The sequence below is a fragment of the Ursus maritimus genome, unplaced genomic scaffold (assembly GCF_017311325.1).
Source record: "Ursus maritimus isolate PB19 unplaced genomic scaffold, ASM1731132v1 scaffold_23, whole genome shotgun sequence".
In the NCBI taxonomy this organism is placed as follows: Eukaryota; Metazoa; Chordata; class Mammalia; order Carnivora; family Ursidae; genus Ursus; species Ursus maritimus.
In genome coordinates this window covers 1,302,927-1,317,227 of record NW_024424786.1, presented here as the reverse complement: position 1 = coordinate 1,317,227, position 14,301 = coordinate 1,302,927, and the positions used below count along the sequence as shown (strand labels likewise).

The 14,301-nt window shown below is 34.2% G+C and overlaps 1 protein-coding gene across 3 annotated transcripts in view; it reads right to left on the bottom strand.

The window, feature by feature from the left end:
* Positions 1 to 14,301, bottom strand: part of USP47 (ubiquitin specific peptidase 47) — a 109,715-nt gene that overhangs the window by 19,570 nt on the left and 75,844 nt on the right. For all 3 annotated transcript variants that reach the window (XM_040638813.1, XM_040638812.1, XM_040638814.1), the window contains 8 exons: positions 11,069 to 11,164; positions 10,841 to 10,993; positions 8,274 to 8,441; positions 6,309 to 6,440; positions 5,789 to 5,865; positions 5,183 to 5,238; positions 2,823 to 2,935; positions 1,561 to 1,665 (listed from right to left, as the gene is read on the bottom strand). In XM_040638813.1, coding sequence (XP_040494747.1) covers positions 1,561 to 1,665; positions 2,823 to 2,935; positions 5,183 to 5,238; positions 5,789 to 5,865; positions 6,309 to 6,440; positions 8,274 to 8,441; positions 10,841 to 10,993; positions 11,069 to 11,164 — 900 coding nt within the window. The remainder of the gene's footprint in view (positions 1 to 1,560; positions 1,666 to 2,822; positions 2,936 to 5,182; positions 5,239 to 5,788; positions 5,866 to 6,308; positions 6,441 to 8,273; positions 8,442 to 10,840; positions 10,994 to 11,068; positions 11,165 to 14,301) is intronic.

Genomic DNA, 14,301 nt, shown 5'->3' with positions numbered 1-14,301 from the left:
CAGATGAGCCTCCCGAGTACCTACAGCTCAGGGCACAGGCATTTGTCATAAATCCCCCTCTAGCTCATGTCACTGGTAGATGGCATACTCTGGATGCAACATCTCTTAAGTGAAAACGAACTGCCTGAAGACACACAGGATTACTTCAAAGTATTTCATACTTATTTAAGGTTTGTGATTATGACTTTCAAGAAAAAGTAAATCTTGGTGTGTGTACCCACTGACCTCTATCACCCCCCAATTCTCCCCCCAAATAGAGGTCTCTTTCTGGTACATAAGTCTGATTTATTTCTCTCTTCTGTTTGTTTGATTCTTTATATTTATGAACTTTTACTTCCTATTTTAAGACAACGTTTTTTTTCCTTCCTGTACTAAAAACTGCTGGAATATAAACTACTGTTACTGCTATCATTGATTGTAAAACTGTTTAGGTAAGATGTTTTCTCCAGCTTAGTCTCGTTTGGTTTCACTATTGTTTGCAAAGATGATGCTTGGAGTCCACCACTGTATTTACAGGATTTTTACTTTTAATGAGGTAAATCCAGAACCATCCACCCATTTTACTGTTTGGTCATTCATTTACTCATCCACATACCCATCCAAATTTTGATTCTCCTGCACACCAGGTAAAAGTACTGGAAATGCGATTGTGAGCCAAACCAGAACACTCTTTGCCTTTGTAAGTGCTTACAGTTTAGTGAGGACCAGTGGCATTAGTTAGAATAGTCACACAATCAAGTGTGGATCACACTCTGAGAAACAATGTCAGCTATCTTGTGTACTATTTTTAGTTCTCTCATTGGTTCTATATATAAATTATAAATGAAATGATGCAGTATGCAATTTTTTCTCTAACGACTTTAATTTCAGTTCAATGATGTTAGTATTTATATGGAAAGGGCAAAAAATATTTTTAATTTCAAGTATTACAGATGACATTTAGAACAATCTCTTTAAGAATGCTTCCTTTCCAATTTGCCTTTCAAAACCCACTAATAACTTTCCATTAGTCTTAGAATTGCAAACTTTTACTCATACAAAGTCTCTAATTTGATTTTATGCTACTCTATTCTCATTCAAGACAATCTGAACACAATGTCTCTTTTTTCAGTTTTCTGATGATGCCAGCCACGTCCTCACCTCAGTTTTTATATACGTTGTCATCTCTACTAAAATATTCTCCCCTAACGTTTTGCATAGCTGTCTCCTCAGGGTTAACATCTCAGGAGAAATAATCTCAATATATTACTGATTTATTTTATAGCATCTAAACAATAACATATTTGCAAATTGTGGAAGGCTCTCAATACATATCCGCTAAATGAATGAAAAGAACAAATCAGTATTTTTGTTTCTAATTCTAATTCTTGTTCTACAAAACTGAACTGGCTTTCAGAATGAGATGTAAACTACACCCGTGAGAGAGAGAGATGCTGTAAATGGGCTATCAACATGACTGCAAGTGCTTGTATTACTACTGACTCTAATAACAATTTTGAAAAAGATGTTAATACTGTTATCTGAGATATTGATACTGTCCAACAGTGCAATTAAACATACCTTATAAGCCATTTCTACTGCTTCCTTTAATGTCTTATCCTTATGAACTTCTAATTTATTTTCCATCATTACTTGTTTCACAGGATGCAAACAGAATAATTTTATCTAGAAAATGTAAATTATTATCATTACCTCAGCAGGTCATGAATCAAAACATAATTCTTTTGTAGATAGCATTTTTTCTCTAATAGTCAAAATATTGCAATTTTAAAAGATTTACTTATTTTAGAGAGAGAGAGTGAAAGAACGAGAGAGAGAGACAGCAATAGACAGAGTGGGAGGGAGTGAGCAGGGGAGGGGCAGAAGGGGAGAGAGAATCTCCAGCAGACTACCAGCTGAACGCAAAGCCCGACAGGGAGCTCGATTCCACGACCCTGAGATCAAATCAAGAGTAAGCTGCTCAACTGACTGAGCCACCCAGGTACCACAAAATATTGTAATTTTTAAAAAAGATTTTATTTATTTATTTGAGAGAGAGTAAGTGAGAGAGAAAGAGAGAAGGAGCAGGGAGAGGGGCAGAGGGAGAGGGCGAAGGAGACTCCCCGCTGAGCAGGGAGCCTTATGTGGGGCTCAATCCCAAAACTCTGGGATCATGACCTAAGCCGAAGGCAGACGCTTATAACTGATTGAACCACCCAGGTGCCCCAAATATTGTAATTTTTAAAAAACATAATTGAGATCATTCTCTCCCATGTCTATTTTTCTCAGTAATTGATAGTGACTATGTCGCATAAAAAAAGAACTCAAAACATTAATTTCAACAACTGTACATTTCTTAATAAGCATGTATCACAATTTAAATAATCATTCTTCTACTGATATACATTCAGGTTGTTTCAAATTTTTGTCTAGTTTGGAAAATATCATGATGAATGTCCTTGTGATGAAAATTTGTATAGCATGTGTGATTATCTGATTAGGTATTTCCTAAAGAGAATTATATAAAAATACATAAATTTGCTTAAGGCTCTTGATAAACTCTACTCGATTTCTATGCAATAAGGTCTTCACCGGTTTATTATTCTTGTAGCAGAATGTGACAATGTTTATATCATTGTAACCTTACCAGCACTGAGTACTACCACTACATGTATTTTTTAATGCATAAAATAAAACCATATCTTACCTCAGTAATATAGTTACATTAATGATCATGATAGTATAACTGCCTAAAGAATCAACCAATGAGTATATTATGAGAATTGCAGTCAAGCAAACTTCAACAGCACTTTTTAATTAAAAGTAAAATTATGATATCTAACCTTGCATGTATTGCGCTCAATTTCTCGTTGCCTTTTTTCTTGTTCTTCCAATTCTCTTTCTCTCTGCACCAAGTTTTTAATATGTTCTGGATATTCATCTACTTCTAGAAATTCTATTGTAATAAAAACAGGGTAAGACGGAGTCATTGGAAATTGATCCCCCTTTACCTAATTTTGTTCCATTATGTGCCCATAGTATATACTTCTACAACAGCTCTCATCAAAATATATCTCAATTACATCAGTCTCTCAACTTGGAACATCAGCCTCTTCCAGACAAGGGTAAAGAGGTGGTTGATAATGGCATATGGTTAGGCCTCATATTTTACAAAGCCATATCTTTAATCCATAATATCTCTTGGCTCCAGGAAAACTCTAGTATGTAGATTAAGACTTTAAGAATAAAAAAGCCTCTCTGAAACTTGGAAATAAAATCATTTCTGATTTCAAACTGTGCTATCACCCTCAAACCATGTGACCCAGGGCATGTTTACCTGTCCAGACCTCAATTTCTTCAGCTTATTAGCAGCACCTACCCCACAGAGTAACTACCTGGGATATAATAAAATGTAATAAATGCTGTTGCTGCTGCTAGTACTAAAAATGCTATTTATTTATTATCACTCACTAATACACTCATCTTTCCTTTGTTCTCAAAGCTACCTTTTAGCTATCTTCTATTTACAGGATTTTATATGTAACTCAAAGTATTAAAAGTGACAATACGAGATTATGACATTATTTAGTAAACCAATGATTACCAGGCATTAAATAGGGAGAACAACTTTATATATATATATATCACATCGTTGTGGAAGGTCAAAATCCACTATTTCCAGAAATAAGCTCTAACTGCAAAAATATTCCATCTCATACTCAGAGCGCCCTCTGGTGCTTCGTCACAAAACTACAGTTTAGGGGAGGAGATAATGGAAAACTGAGTTATTGCCCTAATGGAAACATCTGGAATGCTGGGTGCCACAGAGGATACACGAACTACAAACCTGGCTCTGCCTCCAGGAAGCTATGACCTTGGACAAGTAAATCTTTGGGGTATCGTTCCTTTATCTGTAAAGTCAGAATGACTACTCTGAAGTCTCTGTTCTGAATGACTTCCTGTTACAATTTCCTTTCACCTCCATTAATTCTATAGTAAATTATTGAACAGCCACTATATGACAGACTCTGGACTCTGGATTATCATTAGTGAAAAGATAAATTAAGTCTTAAGCCTTGTACCAACTGAATTCACAATCTAATGAGGGTTTATAAAAATGTAAGCAAAAACATTACACTATCTAAAATAGATTTTATAGTATGGAAGTGACCAAACAAAGGAAATATGTTGAAATCAAGGACACTGATTTTAACAATTAGAAAAGAATGTGAGCAGCATATCACCTGTGTATATATCTATAGGTACACTCACACACCCTTACTTATTTGCAATACTGTTCAGAGTCAGCGTTCAGAAAAAAGGGAAACTGCAATTTTTAAAATTAATAATAAGAAAAAAAAAGACAAACCCGCATGCTTTGTATACAGGATTATTTTGGGGGTTCTCAATATAATTAAAACAGTAAAGGATGCAAACTAGAATCGTAACACTTAACTTGCTTTTTTTTTAAATGATATTTTTTATTATATTATTTTAGTCACCATACAGTACATCCCTAGTTTTTGATGTAAAGTTCCATGACTCATTACTTGCGTATAACACCCAATGCACCATGCAATACGTGCCCTCCTTATTACCCATCACCAGCCTATGCTTTTTAAGCAAATAAGCAAAGATAATTAATTCGAGTTCTTAGAAACATTTCTAGAGTGGTAAGTCAGAAGTTTACTTTATTTAAGGTTCCTATTCAATGCATTTATATACTAAAATACCAAAACTTGTAATAAAAAAAAAAGCAATAGCTAAATTTGAGTCATGTACTAGACATGATGCTAAATGCTAAAAATATGTTATCTCATTTAACTTTCCATTACAATCCTATAAAATACTGTAATTATCCCCATTTTACAGATGTGGAAAGTAAGAGATTTAGAGAAGTTAAATAACTTGCTCTAGGCCATCTAGACGGTGAGTTAGGACCATTACACAGGTCTGGGGGTTATCACTGAATACAATCTCACTGCAAATAAATATCCAATTGTTTTATGTAGAGTAAGTTTTGTCTTAATATATTAAAAAACATTTCAACTTTTTCCCAAGTGTTTTTACCACTTGGTATTATCTCGTAACAGTCTTTATAATTAATTTTTCTAGGCATAAAAAACTTGATCGTCCTATCATTTACAAGTAGTTACCTGGGTTTTACAAAACTTGCAAAATCAAATAACTACATGTAACATACTTGCGTTTCGTGCAGGATCCTTCAGTCTATATATCAGCATATATGCATTTGTAGAGCTGGTAGAGATATAAAAAAGATTAATGTCAACAAAAAGGAGATTGAAAAGGTTCCATTTCCTAGCACCAATTTTTCTTTTTAAATAGTAGTTTTTTGTTGTTTCAAACAATTAGAAAACCATGTAACTATTTTTAGGTTCAAACTTTAGGTATTCTAGAAAATAAAAGGAGAATCTACTTTGTTCTTCCCTATGGATTTCTGAGAAGATTCACATTTCCTCTCGGTAACACAGTTCAGTCTCAAAAAACCTGTGTCCTAGAACAATTACTACAGTTAAGTTAGGAGTCAACACATTTTTTCTGGGCCATATTGTCTGTGTTGCAGTTACTTAACTGCTGTTAAGGGAAAAGATGAACACGCGATACTTGAAACAAATGAGTACAGTGGTGTTCTGATAAAATTTTATTTCCAAAAACAGGAGGCAGGCAGGGTTTGGTCCATGGGTTATAGTGTGCTGAACCCTGGGTTAAATCTCTTGAATGGTAAAAAATGTTGAGAAGTTATAATTACTTCTAATTTACACACAGTACAAATTAGGAAGTTATTTACCTCGCAAAAGCACTTGAGTAATACCCTCTGCTTCCTGAAGATCCACCATGTGTCTTCTTAATGTCCTCTTGGGTTATCTAGAAAGTTTTTATGTTCTTTACCTTTTTGTAAAATCTATCATATCATTACTTCTATGTCAACAAACAAGCCTATTTTTAACCTCAGAGTTTAATGGGCCATACAATTACCAATTCACAAAATTTAATCAGAATCAGTGGCTGCTACCGGCCAATCAGTTCTAGTGCTCCTCAACAGGTAGCCCGAATGACCACTCAGGGAAAAAAACAAAACAACTGGGAGTCTGTCTCTGGAAACACTCAGCAAGCCTCAAACAAAACAAAACAAAAGAAGTAACAATGAAAACAAACTAGGAAATTTACTGAAAGCAAAAACAAAAGACTGACTTTGCATGTGTCTTAAAATGCTTTACTGGACAAAGCCTCCCATTTTTAATAAACCCTGCTGTTGATTAGAAACACCTCTATTCCTGTCTTTCAGAATAATCTTAACCCCTCCTTACCCTGCTGACATGTTGATCGTTGAAGCTGTACCACTGGTCATCACTGAATGACTTTATACAAGCGTAGTAGTGGCCACCAGCAGCACTCCCTGAATGAACCATAACGGAGAAGAGCTCATAGATCAAGGAATTCTAAGGGGGGAAAATAAAAATAACTCAGAGAAGAGGAAAAATCTAAAACCCTTATTTGTATATTTCCTACTCTCTATTAATACAGAATAAAATGACATGTTAATTGTCCTAGATATTTATTGTAGGTATGCTTTCCTCTAAAATGATTAAAATGGCAAGTCACCACATAGTTTTATGTATCACAGTTTCATTCAGTGCATTCCTTCACATTTTAATTATGTTATAACCTCTGGAACTATGCATATCTGAATTACGTTATTTATGTAAAAAGAAAATAACAGTCTGAAATTTTAGAAGCAGATGCTAAATAAAAGACTGTTCTGATATGTACAGGCAAGATCAAGAAGTCTCACATAACACAGTTGTTTTTATTCAAGTAAAATTATTTTATTTCCTTTGTGAAAGAGTGGAGCGATATAATGACTGAGAACATCTTCTAACGTATTTATGTAATATCTGTGATACAGTGATCTACTGATTTGACATCTCTCAAATATGCAAAGATGGTTCAACATTAGAAAATCAATCTATGTAATACAGGCTAAAGATGAAAAATGATATGATCCTATCAACTGACTCAGAAAAAGGTCACAAAATCCAATCCTCATTCATGATAAAAACTCTTCAACAGCTAGGAAGAGGGAGACCTCCTCAACTTGATAAAGAACACCTACAAAAACACCCCTAGAACCAACACCATACTTAATGGTGAGAAATAGAACACTTTCCTCCTGAGATTGGGAACAAGGCAAGAATATCCTTTCTCACCACTCTTATTCAACCCTCTGTAAGAAGTCCTACTTAGTGTAGTAAGACCAACAAACAAAACAAAACAAAACAAAACAAAAACCTGTTTATGTAGGAAAACAGGCAGGGAACAGTTTGCCAACCCATGCTTGAATGCAATGTTCGTTAGACTAAGTTATAATGTATCCACTACATTATTCATTACATAGCAATTCATGATCATCTATCTGCCCTGAAACAGATAATTTTAAAAGGTAAAGGACAATGATGATACTGATTAGAGTAATGGTCTTGGTCTAAAAATAGATTAATGCAAGAGCAGTTCCATTCTTAAATACTGTCTAAAAAACCTCCACATTTAATATGACTCTGCAAGACTTGAATTACTGATCAGTCTTCAGGCTAGTGATTCATAATTCATACATGCTGAAGACATTTGACCTATAACTCTCCCCTCAACAAAGCAGATGATATGAATGTGAAAGAAATACTTTGATAAACTCTTAAAAATCACTGACACAGTGACATAAAAAATTTTACAACAGAGATTATCAAATTTGGTAGTTGTCAAATTATAATCCATGGAACTATATCATTTTTTTAAGTGCCTTAAGGGCTGTCATAGGGAGAGGGGGGAGGCTGAGGGCTCTGGCTTTCCCCTATGTCTAAAAGATCGGTTCTATAACTATTTCATAAGGAGTTCACAGCCAAAATTTTTTAAATCAACAGATCTAGCCTAATACTTTCATTCTGCTACACAAGAACACTTATAAGATTTAGAGGCCTGGTGCAACTTTAAAGGCAGAAGTGGTTTCCTGACCACTAGGCACCCTTTCCACACCACCACCCAGCTTGGTTACATAGTTACAGTTCAGCCTCCCAGAAATTCATGCTCCTGCCTGTAAGTACCCTTTCCTAGAGTCTAATTATGATCGCACATATGCATAAAAACAGCTTTAAAAAAGCCTTTCCTTTTCAAAAATTACTTCTAAAGAGAATTTATTGGTCATAATAGCTATAGAATTACACAGCAGCTCGGAGATTATTTTATTCTTTCAACTAAAACCCACAAACTATAAAAGGTACCTTCTCAAGTCCAGGTTTTGAAATCTTTTCAGTTCCACTATTATTTTCAAGGCAGATCCCTTCATCAACACCATCATCATTCGAGAAATCATTGCTCATCTGATCACTATGACAACTGCCTTCGTTTTCTGCCCCGCTGTCAGTGCAACTTTCAGTCTGAGGGGATTTCTTAATAAAACATAATTATCTTACAATTACAAGCTAAATAAAGGGAAAACATATACTCAAAATTTTTTACTTACATGCTGCTAACTTATTCAGAAAGGTTCAGATATTATTAATAAAAGTATTTATTTTAAATAAATTTATCTTCTCTTAGCGAGTCCTTAAATAAAATTGAACCAAAACAGTGTATTTAAAAGCATCTCTATTAATGTCCTTAAAATTCAGCTACAATGAATTAGTGATTCAGAATTGTAATTAAACCCCACTTATGTTTATAGTTGCAAAGTAACAATACAAATTACCATTTCTTTCACCAAAATCTATAAAAGCAGAGAACCTAAGTGCCAAAATGAGCTTTTGCTCTCAAATCCCCCCAAAATATTTCTTTTCTTGAACAAAAAGTTCAATTTAATTTATCACTGTGCTAGGTATTGTAGACAATTAGAAAGAAAAACAAAATTGTACCTATCCTCAAGAACTTTATATTCTAGTGCACAAGAGGTGGAAATATAACAACAAAAAAAAAATCATACTCTTTCATGCTTTTAAGATTTTTAAATCCTTCTCATGAGAATTTTATTTGAAGGAATCTACTTCTTAGAAATCCCCAAACAACTCCTTGCCCCCTTTTCCTTTAATATTTAATATACATACGTAAAAATGTTTTTATTTAAATAGTTTGAGAATTCTTCTCTAAGATGTGAGCTGTTGTAAATTGTACAGAAATTCCTAAATTAACTAAGCAATATATAATAATAAGCACCAACATTTGCCAAGAACTTTGTTGTGGGGACTGCATCTAACGTACAGTCTTCATCCCTCAAGAAAGTTTGGATCAAAGCGAAAACCAACTCTAGAACTCTACACTAAGTCTACAAAGAGGTCATTCCTGACATTCCTTTAGGCTAGAACATCTCTTCTCCAAACAAATGGACCTAGAACTTCCTAAAAGTTCCTGTCAAATACATCTAGGTTTTCTTTATTTGTAAAAGATCTCCTTTAACAAGAAACATATTGGGTATATACAGAAAACCAATCCAATACTGACTGATCTCTGTTTGTGTCAGACTCCTGTAAAGACTATGTCTACTTTGGTTTGGCTTTGTTTTTTTTAAGATTTTATTTATTTATTTGAGAGAGAGAGAGCGTGAGAGAGAGCATGAGCTGGGGGAGAGGCAGGGGCAGACTCCCACTGAGCAGGAGGCCCAATGTACAGTTTAATCCCAGGACCCTGGGATCACCACCTGAGCCGAAGGCAGACACTAAGCCAACTAACTGAGCCACCCAGGCGCCCCCGGAAATACTGTTTTAAATTAAACCTCTCAAAACGTAACCTGGTCATAGGTGCCATTCCATGAACATCTACTTTATCTAAAACACTTTTCATAAAAGCCATAAAAAGCAATTATTGTCCTTACTTTACAGAGAAAGTAAGGCTCAGAAAAGTTGTTCTTCTATACATTCTCTCTTAATACTTAAGAGCACTAACTAAAATCTGATGAATGTTTAAAATAATTTTGAGCTTTTGAGAAAAGGCATTTTTATAACTACAGTGATCAGTTCCAATCAGAAAAAAACGATTCATCGTAGTTTTGAAAAAAATAAAGATTTATCACTCTCTAACAACTATGTCCAGTGACTGTAAATAACCCCTATTATGAAACCAGGAGTTTCCAAAGGAATAGAGTCGGATATTAAGAAGTTCCTACTGAATAAGGTTAGGAGAACCAGAGACTTTGGAGGGGGTCAATGAGTGGAAAAAAATGATAACTGGTGTCCTTCAAAGTCCCGTTCTCAAACTATTTAAATAAAGTTTTAATTAAAAAAACTAATTTAAAAGGGAAAACAGACAAAATGCCTTTCTAGCTTTCTATCCTAGCCTATTTTAGAGGTGCTAAATTTTAACTGAGAATTACCCAGAAATCTTAATCCTTGAAAAAGACACTAAGACAAATACAAGAAATTAAGGCCATACTACATAATTTGCTCATTTTTTCACTTACATACTTGTTCTGTGTTTATTATGCACCAGAAACACAATGTAGCCCACCTCTAGATTGGTTTGTTTCACTAAGAAAGTTATGAAACACAAAATTATTGCTCAAATTAAAGAAATAATTCGAGTTGGAGATTCTTTTTGTCTTTTCAAAGGATATCATAAGTTATTCTGATCAAAAAAGAGTATCTGAAATATAATTTACAGTGGACAAAAAAAACTTATACAAATCTACATCTTTTTATAGAACTTGGCATTAAGAACTCCGGGAAGAAAGGAATACCTTCTATCACAAAGACAGTCTAAACACCCCCAGTGCTGTTACCCCAAATAGATCTCTTAAACACATGATCAACCAAAATGAATTGACTAATATCTTTTAACAAAAAATGAATAAATATTTTACCTCATCTTCAACATCAATAAATGTACTCATATCTAGCTCCTCGGGAAATGTCATCCGATCATTCAATTTAATCCTGTGCATTGTTGTATAATCAAAATCAAACCTTTTCAACTGTAAGGTCAGCAGATAAGGGAAATGCAAAAACCGAAGACCCTAAAAAGAAAGGAACCTATTGAATATGGAATATAATCTCAGATAATTTAGTATTAATTTCTACATGGCATCTACCTTTCGTGCATCACATTTCTTCTTACAACGTTCACAAAAATACTGATTTGGGCCATCCAGGATCTCTGGCTGAATAAATGCATGCAATGCTTCTTCCTAGTAAGAAAAAAAATAATTATTTTATAATTACTTAAAAATATTATAATGTTAATGACAAAGCCCTAAATATAAAAACTTTACAATTACCAAAATACTCAGAAGTAGAATGGCTAGAAAGTAAGGAACTCAAAATGCAAAAAGAAAAAAAAATTATCAAGAGCAATATAATGTCATTATAAAAACTGAGCGACAAAATAGTTGCTTTAATTCTGCATGAATTCTGTCTTTCCTAGTATTGCACATCACAGTTAGTCATTTCTACCTAATTTTTACACTGGTTTTACACTGCGGAATTTGGCTAAATAATCTAATAAAAATCCTGTCTTTAGATTAAAAATTCCATACTTCTTAGAAAAGTACATGCATCATTTCAATCTTCTTGTAAAAGGAGACATTCGTAAACTGTACAGTAAGTAACAGAACTCTGAAGAATTCACACTATCCATACACTAAAAAATCTAATAACCATCATTACCACTATGTTTAGCGTCGGTCCTTAATTTGCACTGCACTAAAGATTGGAAAGCACTGGACAACTTTCTCCCTGCATGTCAGATACTGCTCCATCTGAAAATGTATGAGAGCTCCTGGAGTGTTCCCCTAGTGGAACCATGTGGTTCTCTTTTCTCCATACAGCCTTAAGACAGAAGCAAGAAACTTAGTAAGAATATTGTTGAAGAATCAGTGGGCATAAAATTTTTAATCACTGATATTTCACAATAAAAAAATAAATTGTAGTTAATACAACATATAAGATTGGACTGCATAATCTCAAGTTTCATTTGTTGTGACCTCTTCACATACGGTCTAAACAGAATTACTGACCATATTTACTATACACAAAGAAAAAATCTATCATTATGACAAAATATCTTCAAATATTTTTCTTTTGATTCAGAACATGTTGTTGCTCAAAAGATAAATTAAGGAGCTTGATCTGGCAAAATGCAAAACAGCTGATAACAAACTACTATCCACATTTTGTTTGGTATAGCTCATTTTGGGATAAGAATAAAAAATATGAAAGGATATTCGAAATGCCTCTAACCCTCATCCATCTCCTATTTTATTCTCAGAAACCCAAGGCAGCAAGGGGGCTAAGGGTTGCAGGGGGGAGAACCAAATAGTGGGTTTTTTCCCACATGACCAAAGCATTTTGCTGGAGGTCACGGAAAGGGGCACACTCAGAATTATTTTTTTTTTCTTTGAAATATATTTTAGCATGAAAAAGGCAAATCCTGTAAAAGCATAATACAGAAAAAGAAGCCATATATATAGCTTAGGATAGACTGATATCAAATTAGTCAAGCTTCCGAAATAGAAACTGAACTGTAAAATACTCAATACCTTAACAAAAAAAGGGGAGGTACATAAAGCAAGAAAATTATGTAACTCAAATTCTACTTTACTAAACAGTGTGCTCCAGTTTCTGGCTAGAGTTCACAGCTAGCGCTTTTTCTTTCTTTCTTTTTTTTTTTTTAATTTAAAACTCAGACAAAAGTTTAAAGCACAGAAAACTCCCACAACTTACTTAGACTCACCAACTTGTAATATTTTGCTACCCCTGCTTTATCATTCTCCCTTCCCCACACAGATTATGTATTTTCCTGAAGCATTTTAGAGTAGATTTACACAGCATGCCTTCCCTCTTAATAGTTCTATGTGATTTTTAAGAGTAAGGATATTCTTAAATAAACAACAAAATTATCAAACTCAGGAAAATCGAAGGTTGATAAAGTACTTTTGCCATATTCCGATTTTGTCAATTGTCCCAATCCTAAAAATGCATTTCTCTCCATCCAGTCCAGAACTGAATCCAGGATCACAGATTACATTTGGCTGTCTCTTCAGATTCATTTTGTCTGGAACAGATCCAAAGCCTTTCTTCCTTTCAGGATATAAATGGTTTTTGAAGGAAGCAGGTTATTTTATAAAATGTCTGCAATTTGGGTTTGTCTGATGTTCCTTATCATTAGGTTCAGGTTTTACGTATTCCTTACAAGACTACCACTTAAGTTATGAAGTGTCCTAAGGGTATCACGGTCACAGGCCATGATATCCCCAACCTCCCTACTGGTGAAATGAACCTGGTCAAGTGTTATCCAGCTTCTCCACTACATAGTTACTCTTTTATCCCCTTGCAGCTAATATGTAATCTCTAAGGAGATACTTAAGAGAACATGCAAACATCCTGTGTCTTAAACTTTCTACCCTAGATTTAGCATCCACTAATGGATTCTTGCTTAAACCAAATTTTAATGTTTGTTTTATGAGCCAATTTAAAAACCTTTTTTTAGGTGGCAACTTAAGTCCATTCATACTTGATATGACAATGTTCATCTAAATTAGTTTATTATAATTACCGTATGTATTGAATAATATTTACTGTGTTCTTCTCTCCAAGTGGCGTGCTTTGCTCCCTTTTACATTTTCCTTTGGTATTCAGGAAGGTTAGTAACTTTGTTCTAGTGCATTTATACTTTTGCTAATGCTCTTAATCCTCATTTTCTCCCTTTTTCTTACTTAAACCTTTATTGTCTGGTTTGCTAGTTTAATGCTATCCTTTCTCTCCTACCCATTCAGCAGTCTATGATCTCATTCTACTTTCCCTTATTTTCCCCCTTCCCCTTTTTTTAGTGGTATTCCTTTTACTCCATCTAACATATAATATGCTATTATTCTACCTATGTCCCCACCCTAGTTTCATTTAGTCCTTGTTTCTATAATTTAATATATTAAGTGCTCATAGTCCTTTTGCTGAAGCTTCCCTGGGCTGGGGATCTCTTCACTGGATAGAGCTTATCCCCTAAAAAACTAAAGAAGGGCTCACAGATACAATATTCAGTAACTTCAATGTTTAATAATGGAATTACTCACTACCATCATAATGGAAGAAAAGCTTGGCTAGGTGTCAAATCCTTGGCCTGTACCGTCTTGGAAACTGCTATTCTGTTGCCATGATTTGCAAGCTGCTCTTCATAAGTATGATGCCAGCCCAATTTACCTTGAAATTTAACAGTTTACCAAAATATGTCTGAGTTGATTATTCTAGGCCCGTTTTTCCAAGTATATGGTAGGTCCTTCAAAAGCAGACTTAAATTTCCCTTACTCCCAGAAAGTTTTCTTGGCTTGTA